Below are 14,953 nucleotides of genomic sequence, written 5' to 3'. Positions count from 1 at the left end.
AATTCCCACAAATTCTGACCGATGTATCACAGCGGGTAGGTCCTGTATATTCCCACTAGAGGGCAGTCGCCATGAATCGAACACCCTTTAAAGTTTACCGGCAAAAATAGAAGAAGAACATCCGTGTTGTTAGCGTTCGCAGAGGTAGCTAAGCATAAAGCTTTATAGCACACAAAAATGTCATATTTTCAACAAATAAAAACAGAAATGTAATCGCTTTCCAACATTTTACGCTAGAATTGGAATCTCAACTGTTTTTCTGGTATTTTCAAAATCAGCTTCGGGACTTTGCGCACATGCTAGCAAACAGCGACTTCCGAACCGAGTAGGGCAACGTTAAAGTTGAAAGGTAACCGACTTTTTGATGGAATACAATGTCCCGATGCTCGTCCTGGGTTTACAAATTCTATTCCTATTCATTTAGTTCTCTTCTGAGGTTAATGTTGTCTAATTATCCTTTGTCCGCTTGAGTCGTTATTTCTCAATATATTGATGTTTTTTTTAATCAGAGGCCTGGCTATTTAACTAGAATAGCAACTTAAATACGTTGTTAATAGATAGTAAAGATTGTGTTATTATTTTAACATATTATTATTTGATTACAGACGCCCTATTCGGTAAGAGCAACAGACTGCTGTTGCTATGTAAATCTGCAGACCACAACAGACCTTTTTATAACATTGTAATTTCGATGGGGAAAAGAAAAGACATGATTCACCCCAGGTTTCTCAGTGAGTATATACCTGATCAGCATGGTCCACCTGTAAACTATTGTTGGCTAAACAGCACCTGGTAAATAAATTCACTGTTTTTCTGTATTTTACTCTCATCCTGTGCAGGTGAAGGCAACCCTAATTTGCACAGTGTTCATAAGCGGAAGCACAAAAAACACAAGAAGCACAAGAGGAAGCACCACAGCTTCCCCGAGGCCCCGGAGCCCGAGCCTGTCATGGTGCCTCGCCCTCCGCCACAGCTGCGACTCAAGATCAAGCTTGGAGGACAGACATTGGGCACCAAGAGGTGAGACATCTTTCTGCCTGGGCTCAGCGGCGCCTTAAACATTTGGTCACTTGTTGACTTTATGTCCATCAGCGTTCCCACCTTCACTGTCCATCCTGGAGTTGCTTGTCCTCCCTCTCCCTTGATGATTATTCATAATGACATTGATGCTGATGAAGACGATGACAATGAGGATGACGACGATGAGCCCTCCGTGCCCTTGGAGCAGTACAGGGCCTGGCTGGGTAAGTTCCGACTTAAACGGCATCTGGTGCAGATGTTTCTGTCGAAGAATAATTACAATTGCTGGCCTTAATGTTTTAGTTTAAGCTTTAATTTTACATAATTTTCTGCATTAGATGAAGACAGCAACCTGGCCACGTCCCCAATGCCAGACATGGACTCGGACTCCATGTTGGGCGGCCCCGTCGATGAGGAGGAGCGATGGCTCGATGCTCTGGAAAAGGGAGAGCTTGATGACAATGGAGAGTTGAAGAAGAAGGTGGATGAGTCTCTGCTCACAGCCAGACAGGTAAAAATAAGATAGGCAGCAAATAAAAGAGCCTTATTTGCCTGTAAAGTAATAATCCCTGTGGTTTTTGTGTTTAGAAAGCACTGTTACACAAGCAGCAGAGCCAGCCACTCCTGGAGCTCCCAATGGGCTACAAGGAGAAGGAAATGACTGCAGAGATGATGCAGAAACGTGAGGAGCGTGCCCGAAAGAGACGGCTGCAGGCCGCCAAGAAGGCCGAGGAGAACAAGAACCAGACGATCGAGAGGCTGACAAAAACCAGCAAGGCCAAGATCAAAAGCATGAAAGAGAGGAAGTCTAAGCAGAGTCACTGTCCTATGATCCGCTACAGCGACTCTGCTCACGGCATGGCTGTCTCCTTCCCCGCGGGAGTCCCCGCTCCAGCCCCGGCCCCTCCCCGTCCAACACCGGCACCGTCGATGAGCTGTGGCGTCGGTGGCTGCACCAACCTCAAAAAGTACTCGTGCTCAAAGACGGGGGTTCCACTCTGCAGCCTGGACTGCTACAAGAAGAACCTGCTGCTGGTACAGAGCGCAGCTTAAAAGGGTTTTTCTTTGAAAGGCTCGTGAATATTTACACGACATGGACACGTATGAGGACGATCTACTTGGAGCTTTAACGATTTCCGATCCAGACTTTGGAATCACGTCGCTCCCTCTGTTGCAAAAGATTGTTTGGACTTTTTCTGGTTTAAAAACATAGTTGAACTGCTTTGGTGAATTAAAAAGGAAGAGGTTTATTTTAAATGTCCCGCATTTCTTACAAAATTGCACATCTTAAGTGAAATGAAAGGCCTTTTTAAACGCCGCGTATACATGTAAATATCAATACAGGGATATGTGCTCCGTCAACAACAGCTGCAGCTCTTGCCTCTACACATTGTATCTGAGGTACTGAGGTCAGGGCACTTGATGCTCCAACAGCTTATCAAAATATGGCGCGCATCCACCGATGTACCCCGAGGACACGGAGCAATAGAGTTCATTACAAGGCCAGGCCGAAGGAGAGTCTGAAGGCCATCTCGACAGGAACCTCTGCCACGGAGTCATGGAAACAAACGTAGAACTCCTGAGGGACAGGCTCCAACAACATCCGCCTGAAAGGCAACATTTGTAATTGAATAAAAGCGGAAAGCAGGGAAAAATGGCTTCTTAAATACTCGCTGAGGAGAACACACAATAATCTGTTCAAGCTGCATCACTGCATTCCTCCACTGACGCCAGGTTTCCTGAATGGTTACATCTCTACCCATTTCAGATAAATTCTATGAAACAATCTAAAGGGGAATCTAACATACCCTATCACCCAGTAAGTCATGGTGGGAGCAGGTTTTCTCTGGTCGGTCCAGTTCTCAGGTTTACACTGGAAAAGAACCCCGTGTTCCTTTATAGGACCCAGGCCCCATCCGCCGGCCCGGGGTCGGTCAGCAGCCCGTCGACCCTGAGGGACAAACGTGACGGCCGGTCCTCGTCACTACGGCGGCCAGTTTTACTGCCGTCCATCTATTTAATGGCGACTTACTGTGGCTGGGAGGCTCTGCTGAAAGGCGGCCCGTATGGAGAGGCAGCAGTGGTGGAAGTTGTGGATGAGCTGCGGGTGAATGGAGCCACTGAGCTGAGCCACCTCCCTGTGAGTTGGAGTGATGAAGATGCCCTGGACGGTCTCCATGAGAACGTAGTGGAACAAGGTGTTCTCTGCCCCCGAGGTCAGCCTGTCCCCAAAAAAAAGACAAGAGTGTCCTCGGCCCGCCGTCCTTTACATGTAACATTGGAAGGCCTGTTATGGCTCACTTGTTAGTGTTGTACATCTCCTCGGTCTCTCTTTCTGTCAGGGTCTTCCTTAGGGTGCCCAGGTAGAAGGGGTTTGGGTGCTTCATCCTGGGTATCTGAATCAAACGTGGAGGGATCAAGTCAAATCTACACTTAAAGGAATAAAATAAGAATTTTTGTATCCACAGGAAATATAAAAACGTTCCTTCAGTTCAAAGCACAACCAATGGTGAACTACAGCTACAGGAATCTAGACGTTTACCTTAAAGAGGCCTCCGCCGCCGTCGGACCCCAGCGAGTTGCGTCGCCCGCCTGGCTTCCTCGGTGACTCTGGCGTGGATCCCAACCCAGCATCCCCCTGTCCCTCGCTCCCGCTGTCGGACAGGCCCCTCTGTGGGCTGAACCTCCGCGACCTGTCCCCGAAGAGGCCGCGACCCCTGGAGTCCGAGGCCCCTTTAACCGCCCCTGTTAGTTTACTGAAGACGGGGGAGGACGAGGCCAGGCTGTCACGGGTTGCGGCCGACGGCAGGAACCAGTCGGCGCAGGAGAGGCAGGGAGCGGGCGGAGCGTTCAGACGCTCTTCTATGCCCGACTCCAGCGCCTCCAGCTGCAGCAGGGTGGCCTTCGCCTTAATGTGACCAAACACGAGAAATGAGGTCAACATACATTCTACAGGCCGTTGAAATGTGACGCATTAGGCAGGTTTTAAATACAATTGAACCTGATCTATATAAATGCAATCTGGTCCAGCAGATGCTGGAGCAGGTGAGGCACAACCGCCAGCTTCCAACAGCACACACTGCATGAAGTGTCTCTGTGGCGACAAACACACACGCAAGCAAGGACAATGTCACCGGCACAGCATAAAGCATCAAGATATCAGAAATATACATTCACTGGCATGTAATAAAGCCCCCTGAGTGTGTAATAATTTGGGTTAGACAGATTGTCTACTCTCCGTACCAGCCCCACTATCAGGAGGAAGTGTCGTCCCGGAGGCTGGCGGTAGCCCGGCGCTGTGCTGGCGTCTTTGCTAACTCTGTGTTGGGGAAACACCTCCCTCCAGATGACCAGCTGACCCACACGCTGTTCAGCCGCCAGAGGCAACAGGCAGTAGTGCTGACAGTACAGGCACACATCCAGCAGGTCCTCTTTAGGAAGGTGGTTGGCAATTAAGTATGACTGGAAGAGGAATTTACAGCTGAGACCGTTAAAAAAAAGGGCATTTTTATACTATAAGATGGTTGTAATGACGGGGGACCTACCCTGTAGAACAAACAGGAGCCCAGGATTACATACATCCGCCTCAGTCCAAAGAAGTCCTCAGACTGTTAGACAATTATACAGAAACGTTAAAACATTCTCACACATACATTAAATACACAAAGGTAGCAGCTCACTGAGGCCGGATCAGATACACCTGAAAGCTTTGACAGCAGGTTATGTTTAATGTTTTGAAGATATATTGATTTGAAAAACTTGTTTTAACTTCCTGGACTCCCCCACCCAATCCTGCTGAGTGAAATCTAAACACAGCACATACTGTACGAAAGATAGGCCAGATGCCGCTAAAAATACACACTCTAAAAGTAACCTGACCTTTCCTTGCCCAGACAGAGTAGGGGTTCATCTCTGTTAACATGTATGTGCACTCACCACAGTAAGGATGTCATTAAAATAATTACTGACCATTGTTTGACCATAAGTTTAGATGTTAGACTTTTTTTGTGTTTGGTGTAAACTTATTAAACTGGTCAGACCATTATTTCCATAATTTCCATCATTTCTTACCATTTCCCCAAAATCTGATGACTCAAAGTCAGAGAGAACAGTGTCCACCTCCATCTGTGGGCAGAATCAATCAAATATGAACCTGACAGGATGTAAATATATAATAACCTGCTATTTTAGAGCAAAGAAGACAAAGTATGATATAATAATTACAATCATAAATCACATTTTAAGCAAATGTGTCTCTTATACATCATGATTAACCTCAATGTACAAAGGAGAGCAAAAAATGAGGTGCAGAATTATGTCTGATTAGAATTTATCTATGGTAACTTAACTGTTGTGTTATTGAAAATAATAATAATAATCATTTATAGAATGTTTTTCTGAATTTACAATTTATTTAACTATTCTATAACGTTTTTGTGCATTTATTAGACATCAACTGTGAACACTAGAGGGCAGCAAAGCTGTATTAGTGTCGGATACAAAAGAAGTCTATTAATACTGGATATTTTATAATATAAATGACATTGTCAGTTATTAAATTCTAGCACATATTTTTGACTGCACCTTGATTTCTGGAGGCAGTGGCAGCCACTGAACTGCTGGCAATCCATCGAGAAAAAGGGCCCCTGAGGCGCCAGGATGTGGGGCCGAGGAACCGTCCCTTAAACGGGATGGCTGGATGAGCTGCTGGAAGAACAGGCAGAAGAAATGGTCCAGCTTGGGTGCGTGTTCTTCATTACAGAATGCACTGTGAAGAAAGTTGATCAAAAAGTTAGAAACTTAAATCAGCATCCCTCATATTTTACTTCCACCTTGAAATCGGCCTCACTCACCCATCTAAAGAGCCGTACATCACTTTCAATGTCCGGACTAGATCTCCCACCACTGTCTGAAGATACAGCAGAGGAACCCTAGAGACAGAAGTGGAACAATGTCCCATCCTATTCTATCAAGTCCTGCTCTGTTTGTTTATTTCATTTATAGGACGGAGGGGGATCTGCGTACCTCTCTGCAGGAAGCCCGATGACCAGCAGGTTGCTGTTTTCCTTCCGGTAGCCCACATGCACCAGATGCTTCCCCAGCAGGAGAGAAGAACTAAACACATGGTGAAGCGTGTATTTAACTGTAAACATTAAATCATATTTTATAGCTGTGGATGAAGAGGATGGGTGATTTAAATCTCCGGTCCCCGATGAAGACAAGACAACTGCAATCATTCCGCGGGCGGCTGTTATTCCTGAGGTAGGAGCCGCAGCTCCAGCGAACCAGTAAGCACCAAACCAAAATGTGCACATTTTCCATTTTCAAGTTAGTCGTGAGGTTTCGGGTGATGGACTAAACCCTGTTTGGTCATTTACTTTGAAATCGCAGAGCAGGAAAAATGTATTTTTCTTCCCTTACCTGATGATTTGCCCTCCCGTGACGTTCTCCAACATGTCACACAGCGTCAGGAAGATTCCTCTCACTCCTTTCAGCTGGACGGACGCGTCAGACACTGGATACTGGTACCAAATCTCCTCCTGTCAACAAAAACAAGAGGATATATTTCCATTTAGACTACGAGTTGTAAACTATTTAACAGAAAAATGTAAATTGTAAATATATCCTGGTAAAATAACCGATCAATCCGTCATTTTTATCCACCCCATTAATATATCTATATCTATATCTATATATATCTATATCTATATCTATATCTATATCTATATCTATCTATCTATCTATCTATATATATATATTTGGCTACTATTTGTTTGGGGATATTAGTATTTCTGGTGAAAATAAGAACAGCACAAAGACTGAGGGAATACACAAATAAATAGGCCTCCTTTAGTCTCAGTAACCACAACAGAGACACAAAAGAACTCAGTTATCACAGTAAGGCACTTTAGTACACAGAAAGTCAAAATAAAGTTTAAAATACTATGACCGATACTATGATTCTACCCTGCAATCAGGGAGCTAAAATATCAAAGGCAAACTCTCCCATACGCTGTCATTTACAAAATCAACTGCTGGCTGATTTGATGTGAACCCATACTCTCAGAGGAGAAAACACAAAGATCTGGCTTCCAGATATGCAGACTGCGCAGCCATAAATTACCGGTACAACCATCCCAAAATCATTGAGCGGGCAGTAATTACAATCCAGGGATGATGGTCAGGAAATGAATACTTTGCGTCTTGGAAGAGCAAAACACACAGTGTGTGATTACCACTTTGGAACAAGCCAACCGTGTTGAGTGTGACTGAGACGAGGCGCGGGCTGACTGAAAATTAAACGCTAAATGCATCCAAAGTTGCAGTTTTGTTGGACTTGATATTTCTATAACTCTTTTTTTTTTTCACTGCATGTTTACCAAATGGATTTTATGTTGTGTAGCACAAAAGCTACACTTCCCTGGGTGGACTTGAACCACCAACCTTTCAGTTAACAGCCAACAAGCTAGCCTATTGCATCACAGAGCCTCATGCAAAGGGGGCGTGGCCTACCCAGGAAGCAATATAATATAATCCCCTGAATCCTAAGCCTAAACTAAAAGATTAGTTGCTCTGGAACAGTGTGTTTTTGCTCAGTCAAGATTTCCATTATGCTAAAATATAAACCATCGATACTTCAGACCAGAGACAGCTAAATAAACATGCTGATTGGAACACAAAAACCACTGGGATGTGTTGATCTTTCAGCCACACCCCCTCACATATGCTATTAATAGCTAAAAAACACACTGGGCGTAATGGAAAGAACCACAAGGAACTAACGCACATAGGTATAAACTGACCTCTTCCTTCGATGACACCGAGTCCAGCTTAAGTGAGAGGTACATGGCGACGTGTGGGACGTGCCCGATGGACATCTGAAGTTCAGCCGTGTCCCCCCCCCACAAGAGACGCACCAGCTGACTCACCGGTGGACTGGCCTTTGCCTTACGAAGGGACGCATCGCTTAGGCTGTTTCCATCCACCACGGACTCCAAGGTCAACCTCACCTGCAAAAAACAAATTTTAACACAGCTTTCTATGCCATGTATAGGTTTTTTAGCCAGTAGAGAAATGACATCACTGAAGACTTTTGCTATTTTAAAATAGGGTTTTTTCCATTACGGAGGAGACAGAATAGTGAAGGTTCTGTTAATATCTGTCCTTAAACCATCAGGGACCTGTAGAAATCCACTTCTATATCTACAGATACTATAAGATGTTCCATAAGATAACCCGTATGTTTTTTAAATTGAGAAATAATTCAGCTCTTTGTATCTGCATCTACCTTTGGTATGCTGAAGGGAAATATAGGATATGGTGGTCGCTACATTTAAAGTTTGCCCAATCAGATCAAATAACACCTACTTAAGTTTTGGGAAAAGATCATATTCCTCGGTCCAAAAAATGTCCAAGCTGCAGTTTCCCCTTCCAAAAATCACCGTCTGAAATTTCTACTATGGTCGATGAGCATTAACCACAGGCCACCCGCCTTTTGAGAAGGCGCCTGCGTCTGGGCTGCCAGCCATTCCAGCCAATTTTAGAGCCATTATTAAAGCGGAGCTGGGTAGTAGTGCGGGGGGGGGGGGGGTCAGTCAACTGAAAGGCTCGATCAGAAGTGAATTCACATGAGGAACTGTTGGAATGAGGCCAGGAATGGATGGCGTTCTGTCGCTCATCACCATCTTTCTCTCTAATTTTCTCTGGCTTTATTAGACACAGTGACCAACAGAGAGGGAAACATCTGCCCGGAAACTGACGAGACTGAATTCAAAATAATGACCGCAGGGAATGTTGGTCTGTGCAAGCAGGGTCTGGACCCTAAAAACTCCTCAGAACAACAACAGGCATAAACAAGAATTCAGAGAGCTGCATATCAAGACAGCCACAGTGGTTTGGCTTTATTAAATATAATGTGTCCCTTGAATGAAGAGACAGAAGGGTTCATGATACCTGATAGGCACACAGATACTTCCAACTACTTTCTCTTTAAAAATTTAGTACGCCATTGCTCCATTAAAACGTTTTCACATCCTTGCGATCACAGATTCAACATATGTACATGCCTTTCTGTGGGTTGATACGCATAAAAGTAGATTTGGAGACACCAAATACCATCCCTGGGTGGGATCGACCACCAACCTTTTGATAAACAGTCGAACGCGCTAGTCGATTGTGCCAATGTTGGGGAAGAAAAGTCAATGTGAGTTTGATCAAAATGTATACAATTGGCTGGAAACCAACATCACATTGGACAGGGACCTATGAATCTAATGTGAAATTGGAACGGGACGTATGTGATCGGCGAAGAGATTGGTGCAGAAAACCGACTGTTGTGAGCGAATGAGCCCCATAGAGACTCCTGCAAAGTGGGTGTGGTCTAAACAGGATGTGGTCTAAACAGGAAGAGTTCAGAATCTTGAAACTCAAAAGCCTACAACTCTAAGATTAGCTACAGTGATTCTGCTCTCAATTACAGTAAGGGCGTAGCTTTTCTTTTCAAATCACACTCCAAGAAACCTTCTACTGATGTTGCGGGGATTGTATTAGTTTACTACTCTCCACTATGCTAAGTGTCAAACGTCATTAAAAACTGTTTGAAGTCAGTTTTAAAGAAGAGGGCTAATTTCAACACAGTTTGCCTTCTAAATTTTTCTGTGGGGTTCAAGCCCACCAGTGGACGTTTTTTGGCATCTCCAAATCCGCTTTTCTGTGATTCAAACCAGAGAAATGCATGTATGTTTTTCGAGTATGATTTGAAAATAAAAGCTACACACGACTTTTAGGATTCAGGGTTTTCTATTGTCCCTTTAGGTGTAGGCCACGTCCACTTTGAGCTGCTTCATTCATCTCTGGCACAATTGGCTCAGGCAGGAAGTTGTTTCAGACCCACTCACTGACAGTTTTTAAATTCTTACTGCTCAACATATCATTCGAATGGGTTTTCATTCTGAAAATACCAGAAGATTTTGATGCGAAATGCCTTTAGATCAAAACAAACGTCCCTGGGTGGACTCGAACCACCAACCTTTCGGTTAACAGCCGAACGCGCTAACCGATTGCGCCACAGAGACCATGAGTGCATGGTAAACAGCACCAATCCACGTGGCATGCACACATTACCCAGCAGTCACACGCTAACCTGTGTTGGTCCGCGCCAAAAAGAGGGACGAATAGTCAGTGTGAGTTTGAGCAAAACTTATGCAATTGGCTGGAAACCAACGTCAAATTGGACAGGGACATTTGAATTCGATGTCAAATTGGAACAGAGAGTATGTGATTGCTTCCTTCTAGATCAAAACAAACGTCCCTGGGTGGGCTCGAACCACCAACCTTTCGGTTAACAGCCGAACGCGCTAACCAATTGCGCCACAGAGACTGAGTGGCTGAGGGCACATCCCCTACACAGACAAGCACACGTTACCCAGCAGTCACACACTAACCTGTGTCGGTCCAGGAATGCAGGATAACACTCTTTCAATGTTTTCTGTGGTAACATCAATGTCATCCACCGCCACAAGCACGTCGCCTGAATACCGCATACAAAAAAGGGAGTTATGTCATATATCCATAACGAATCAAGCACACTTTTCTGAGACGAAACCTATAATTATATTTGATGGGTGGAAAATGAAGGAAACTTTGTAAATATTTCTCTTAGATGTAAACAGCTGCATTTGTTCAATATTTGATACTTCTCTTTGGTGTGATCAAACATCAACTCTGTAATCAGTCAAAGCATTAATTGTGTGCACGAAATAGCTTCATTAGCTTGTGTGGAGTGGGACAACAACCTCAGTAACTGAGTTATTTTTTAGGTATTTTGACGCTTTGTTTAAGCATGCAGGTCCACCACCTAATAGCTTTTATAAACATTAACTCAAGTGATTTGTGGGGAAGCAAAACCACAATTACTTTGTTTTTGAATTAGAGTTTGTAGGTTTTGCTGGAGAATACACTATTCAAAAGTTCAAATTTTAAAAAGCAACAAATGACCAAGTGTTTTAGGACATAAGTGATGAATTAATGCACTTACCAATGAGTATTCTGCTGCACTTTATAGCTGGACTGTTGGGAATTAGACCATGAACCATTAAGCGTTCCTCTTTTCCCTCCACTGCAGTGCACATTTGTCCACTGCCCCAGGAGGGATGGTGTATCACCCCCAGCAGTGCTTCCAGCAGTCCTCCCTTCTCTGACTTTAGTGGTGATGAACCGAGACGTTTGGGGTTCAGGTAGACACACACATCCTTCCGATGCTGTTGCTGAACTGTCACGCCCTGCCTCTGACTCGGCTGGTTCTTCAGGATGGATGGTGGATGTGATAAAGTAGGGTTCTCTTTACCTTCTCTCCGTTGGGAAGTCCGTTGTTTTCTCCTCAGCATTCTGGCTAACTTTTTAAGCGTAGGTTCTTTTTTGGTCCGTGAGCTACATTGATGTTTTTTGTTTTTCTCTGAGTTGATTTCTGCCTCAGTTTCACTAAAACGAACATGGTTTGTGGCCACAGCATTGGCTTGGGCCAATGCAGCCTCCTCTTCACCCTCACTTAGCTCCAGGTAGAAGAGTTCACCGTTCTGCTGGATGTCATCCAGCCATTCTGGCTCCAAATCACTGCAAGAAAGAAAGATTATTGTAATAATTATCTTCATTATAATAACTTTGCATTAATTTAGCTTGGTCATAGAAACTAATTAACTGTTGGAGTAAATATGGAGTAACCGCTGAACCAGGAGCAACGCCACACTGCAATTTATGGTATTACATTTATTCTGACTTCACAATCTAACTGTGCATTAATCTTATTAGTAAAGTAAACAGTCTAAATCCCCTCTCAGACGTCGTATTGCAACCAACCAGACGAGTTAAATGGAACTTTACCCGCATGACAAATCATTTTAAATACACTGCGAGGAAACCTGGTTTCTTAAATCGAATTTCGACATCGAATTATCTTACGATGAACATTCGGAGAGGAAACTCGATGAAGATTCGCAGTCGCTAACATCGGCGGTGTCTTCCATCGTTTGAGGCAGAGTTTTTTCGGTGTCCAGCTGAATCTTCGAGGAGGCCATTTACCCTTGAGATGTTTTAATTCCCAACAAAGCTCGGCCTTTTTCCCCTAGCCGTAAGTTTTACGAACGTGCGACAATTTACAAACGCCATGTTGTCAGCTCGTGGAGCCGCTCGGCGTAATCACGTGGTGCAGCGTCCTCCATCTCATTGGTAGACGTCAGCGTTGCCTCTGACAACGCCGAAGCTTTCGGAGTATTTTGGTCTGTGGCGTGGGTCGAGATGAAAAAGCGTCAAGTTTACTTCTCTGAAGAAAGAAATAAGCCCCAGAGCTGTACTTTTAATATATATATAGGAATTGAATGTCGAAGTTTAAAAATGCACGCATGCGTGTTTATTGTGTTTAGTCATTATTTCTGCCTCCTTGCGGGTTTTCAAATCCGCCGTGGTATTCAGAAACAATCCAGCTCCTGACAACATGCTGAGTTTGCAACATGCGTAAATAAATGGATGCAGCGTTGGGATTTGTTGACAGCGTCGTTTCTGGATTCACTAACCTGTAAAGAAGAACACTGCGAATAGAGTCGAACTCATCCAAATTTTCAGAGAGAGAGCTGCCGTCAATAGAAATGTTAAACATCATCTGCGGGTCATCTTTTTTTTCTTCATGTGCAACAGCTTTGGTATTTTTCCCGGGTTCTGGTGGTAAATGCACTGAAAATCTCAGTGGTTGATGTGCGTGTTGCGCGTATAAATCCCTCCAGTCCCGTTCAAGTGTACGAAGAAATGCAGAAACGCGAAAAGAAAATCTCCAGTTGTAACAGAAACTGGAAAAAGGACATCTCGACTGAGCGCCTGAATTTCTTCCAGTGGTCTTACTGGCAGGTGGAGGAAAACCCGCCTACCTGTCACATGTACTGAGAAAAACCTCTGTAAGCCTGCTCTTTACGACAAAGCAGTTACTTTATCAGTCGTACAATCACGTAAATGGAAACACAGACGCACGTACTTAAAATAAAGAATTGAGCCTGGCTGCCTTTAAATGTAACCATTTAGAGAAGTAATTTGATCTTTTTTTTTTTGATAATGATAATAACCACTCTGATCATACTCCTCCCCTCAAAGTCCCCGGAAGGAGACGCTGAACGGTCATCAAAAGCGGAGAACACATGAAAGAATCAGGATTCTCCGCTCGCTTCGCGCTCAAGAAAGAGTATCAGCAGCTCTTCATCGTGGTTAGCGAGACCAACACTTTAGAAACTCATTCCTCAAGTTACAAACTATAGAAATGATCCCTGAAAGTATAGTCTTAGTTACTCTGTCGTTCGGTCTAATGACAAGTATGTCCAGGATACCTTTCTCTGTCATGGTACATAATTAACAAGACTACGCAGGAGGATCAATGGGTATTCCAATGGCGAAAATTTGACTTTTTGACACCATCAAGTCGACGAAAACCTGAAAATATGTACATATGTATTTTGAAAGACAAATGCAGTAAAACATAAAAATACTCTGGCTAAACATGTTAATTTTTTTCATTTAAAGCTCATTACGAATGATGAAATAACAGAAAAGGTAGCTTTCTACGGAATACCCACAATGCATCTTGCGAATTCCCCCTTATTTTTCGTGTTTGGCACGAAACAGTCGGCTTTAAACGATAACACTCACGCGGGTGGGATCACGTTTAAAGCTGCGTTTATGTATTTCTGTGTGTAAATAACAATGAAATCATTCACAGTAGCACGTTATTTAACAGAAATCAAACGTGTTCTTGCATTATCAGTAGTGTTGTCAGTGGTCATCCATTGCCATCTTCCGGTTAATAGCTAGAACTGCAACTCTTTGGAATAATCAATATTATATCATTAAATTACTCACACGATATTTCAAAGGCCACTCCATGGCTGATGGTAGCATTCAGTCAGCAGTTGCAAGACTTGGTTATCGTAACTAAACCAGCTTGGCCTAGTTTGGTCGTCCTGCCGGCTGTCCTGACTGGTTAGGAGGAAAATGGTAATACTGTCCACGTCACCCCGGTGTACTTCTTCATTCTAGTGCCTGTTAGAAAAGCTCCACGGTGTTGAAATTAACGTTATGATTATGAGGGGTTTAGGTTGGTTGATGTTTCCTGTACTATGAGTGCAAGGCATTCTGGTTATTGTAGTAACAGCGGAGAAGTGACTTTCTGTCAAGACCTTTTCAGTCATGCACCAAACGTCTACATTGTGCAGCACTGCAGTGCCGGGGTGATCCATTTTCAACTGGAAGTACACTATCCAAGTTCAGTAATGGATGCGTACGAGTTGTGTTTGTTTTTAGTCACTGTCGTCGTTCTTTGCGTATTTGGAGATGTTACTTATTGACTGACTTTTTTCATGTTTCTTTCAGTTTTCAGTTTTCAATTGTGTGTCTAAAGTACTTTAATGTTTTCTGTGACAGTTATTCAGGGTTGATCTGCACGTTTCTAAATGTATAGCACTTTTGTTACAGCAAGTCTGTGGTGCATTTCCTGGATGCCACCATTACCTTGCCTGTGGTACAGTAACCAGCATGGGCACCTGACTAGAGGACAGATCTGCCACTGCGAACACGCATTTTGGGCATTGGGTGTTGTACTGACAGGTGCAGCCTTTCTTTTAACTTTCTTTTGGTGCCTGTCTGGATGTACAGCTCCACACCTTGAACATCCTGGATGCAGCTATGATGCACCTATGCTCAAACATCATTAAAAACTGTTTGAAGTCAGTTTTGAAGAAGAGGGCTAATTTCAACACAGTTTGCCTTCTAAATTATTCTGGGGGTTCAAGCCCACCAGTGGATGTTTTTTGGCATCTCCAAATCTGCTTTTCTGTGATTCAAACCAGAGAAATGCATGTATGTTTTTCGAGCATGATTTGAAAATAGAAGCTACGCACGA

At 43.8% G+C, this 14,953-nt stretch overlaps 3 protein-coding genes and 3 non-coding genes across 10 annotated transcripts in view; 2 read left to right on the top strand and 4 right to left on the bottom strand.

The window, feature by feature from the left end:
• Positions 1–82: 82 nt before the first annotated feature.
• On the top strand, positions 83–2,272 carry ino80b (INO80 complex subunit B). The gene is made up of 7 exons (XM_011619322.2): positions 83–144; positions 279–349; positions 606–731; positions 840–1,020; positions 1,093–1,244; positions 1,359–1,531; positions 1,609–2,272. Exons 3-7 carry the CDS (start codon positions 692–694, stop codon positions 2,071–2,073), a joined length of 1,011 nt encoding a protein of 336 aa, XP_011617624.1. The 5' UTR covers positions 83–144; positions 279–349; positions 606–691; the 3' UTR covers positions 2,074–2,272.
• On the bottom strand, positions 2,243–14,165 carry intu (inturned planar cell polarity protein). Of its 4 annotated transcripts, none has more exons than XM_029839803.1 (17): positions 13,915–14,165; positions 11,057–11,631; positions 10,464–10,549; positions 7,824–8,030; positions 6,442–6,560; positions 6,046–6,135; positions 5,874–5,951; positions 5,605–5,788; positions 5,092–5,145; positions 4,566–4,628; positions 4,264–4,482; positions 4,022–4,114; positions 3,563–3,928; positions 3,322–3,416; positions 3,053–3,242; positions 2,829–2,971; positions 2,243–2,627 (listed from the first exon to the last, which is right to left on the bottom strand). In XM_029839803.1, exons 2-17 carry the CDS (start codon positions 11,403–11,405, stop codon positions 2,516–2,518), a joined length of 2,448 nt encoding a protein of 815 aa, XP_029695663.1. In that variant the 5' UTR covers positions 11,406–11,631; positions 13,915–14,165; the 3' UTR covers positions 2,243–2,515. The 4 variants fall into 4 exon arrangements, with proteins under 4 accessions (XP_029695663.1, XP_011617627.2, XP_011617628.2 ...); XM_011619325.2 differs by lacking the exon at positions 13,915–14,165 and adding an exon at positions 12,588–12,960; XM_011619326.2 differs by lacking the exon at positions 13,915–14,165 and adding an exon at positions 11,977–12,526 and having other exon boundaries at positions 7,950–8,030.
• The window catches only part of adisspb (adipose secreted signaling protein b), a 55,973-nt gene continuing 48,986 nt past the window's right edge, over positions 7,967–14,953 (top strand). Inside the window, exon 1 of one of the 2 annotated variants that reach the window (XM_029839804.1) lies at positions 7,967–8,019. The gene's annotated coding sequence lies outside the window, so the exon portion shown is untranslated. The remainder of the gene's footprint in view (positions 8,020–14,953) is intronic. The other variant, XM_029839805.1, reaches the window with a different exon arrangement.
• trnan-guu (transfer RNA asparagine (anticodon GUU)) lies at positions 10,021–10,094 on the bottom strand. Its single transcript has one exon. It is a non-coding gene; the product is annotated as a tRNA-Asn (tRNA).
• Positions 10,326–10,399, bottom strand: trnan-guu (transfer RNA asparagine (anticodon GUU)). Its single transcript has one exon. It is a non-coding gene; the product is annotated as a tRNA-Asn (tRNA).
• Positions 13,126–13,341, bottom strand: LOC115250881 (small nucleolar RNA U3). The gene has a single exon (XR_003889444.1). It is a non-coding gene; the product is annotated as a small nucleolar RNA U3 (small nucleolar RNA).

Source organism: Takifugu rubripes, chromosome 8, assembly GCF_901000725.2.
Source record: "Takifugu rubripes chromosome 8, fTakRub1.2, whole genome shotgun sequence".
NCBI classification, from domain to species: Eukaryota; Metazoa; Chordata; class Actinopteri; order Tetraodontiformes; family Tetraodontidae; genus Takifugu; species Takifugu rubripes.
This window is presented reverse-complemented; position numbering and strand designations above follow the sequence as displayed.

What these genes read in the sequence shown, in the direction of transcription:
- ino80b (XM_011619322.2), top strand. Translation starts at nt 692, where the DNA reads ATGGGGAAAAGAAAAGACATGATTCACCCCAGGTTTCTCA. An exon ending in CAGACATTGGGCACCAAGAG is followed by an intron (nt 1,021 to 1,092) that starts GTGAGACATCTT and finishes TATGTCCATCAG; the next exon opens with CGTTCCCACCTTCACTGTCC. An exon ending in GCAGTACAGGGCCTGGCTGG is followed by an intron (nt 1,245 to 1,358) that starts GTAAGTTCCGAC and finishes TTTCTGCATTAG; the next exon opens with ATGAAGACAGCAACCTGGCC.
- intu (XM_011619324.2), bottom strand. Translation starts at nt 12,092, where the DNA reads ATGGCCTCCTCGAAGATTCAGCTGGACACCGAAAAAACTCTGCCTCAA. An exon ending in ATGTACGGCTCTTTAGATGG is followed by an intron (nt 5,789 to 5,873) that starts GTGAGTGAGGCC and finishes CTTTCTTCACAG; the next exon opens with TGCATTCTGTAATGAAGAAC. An exon ending in GCGGCGGAGGCCTCTTTAAG is followed by an intron (nt 3,417 to 3,562) that starts GTAAACGTCTAG and finishes CGTTTGATTCAG; the next exon opens with ATACCCAGGATGAAGCACCC.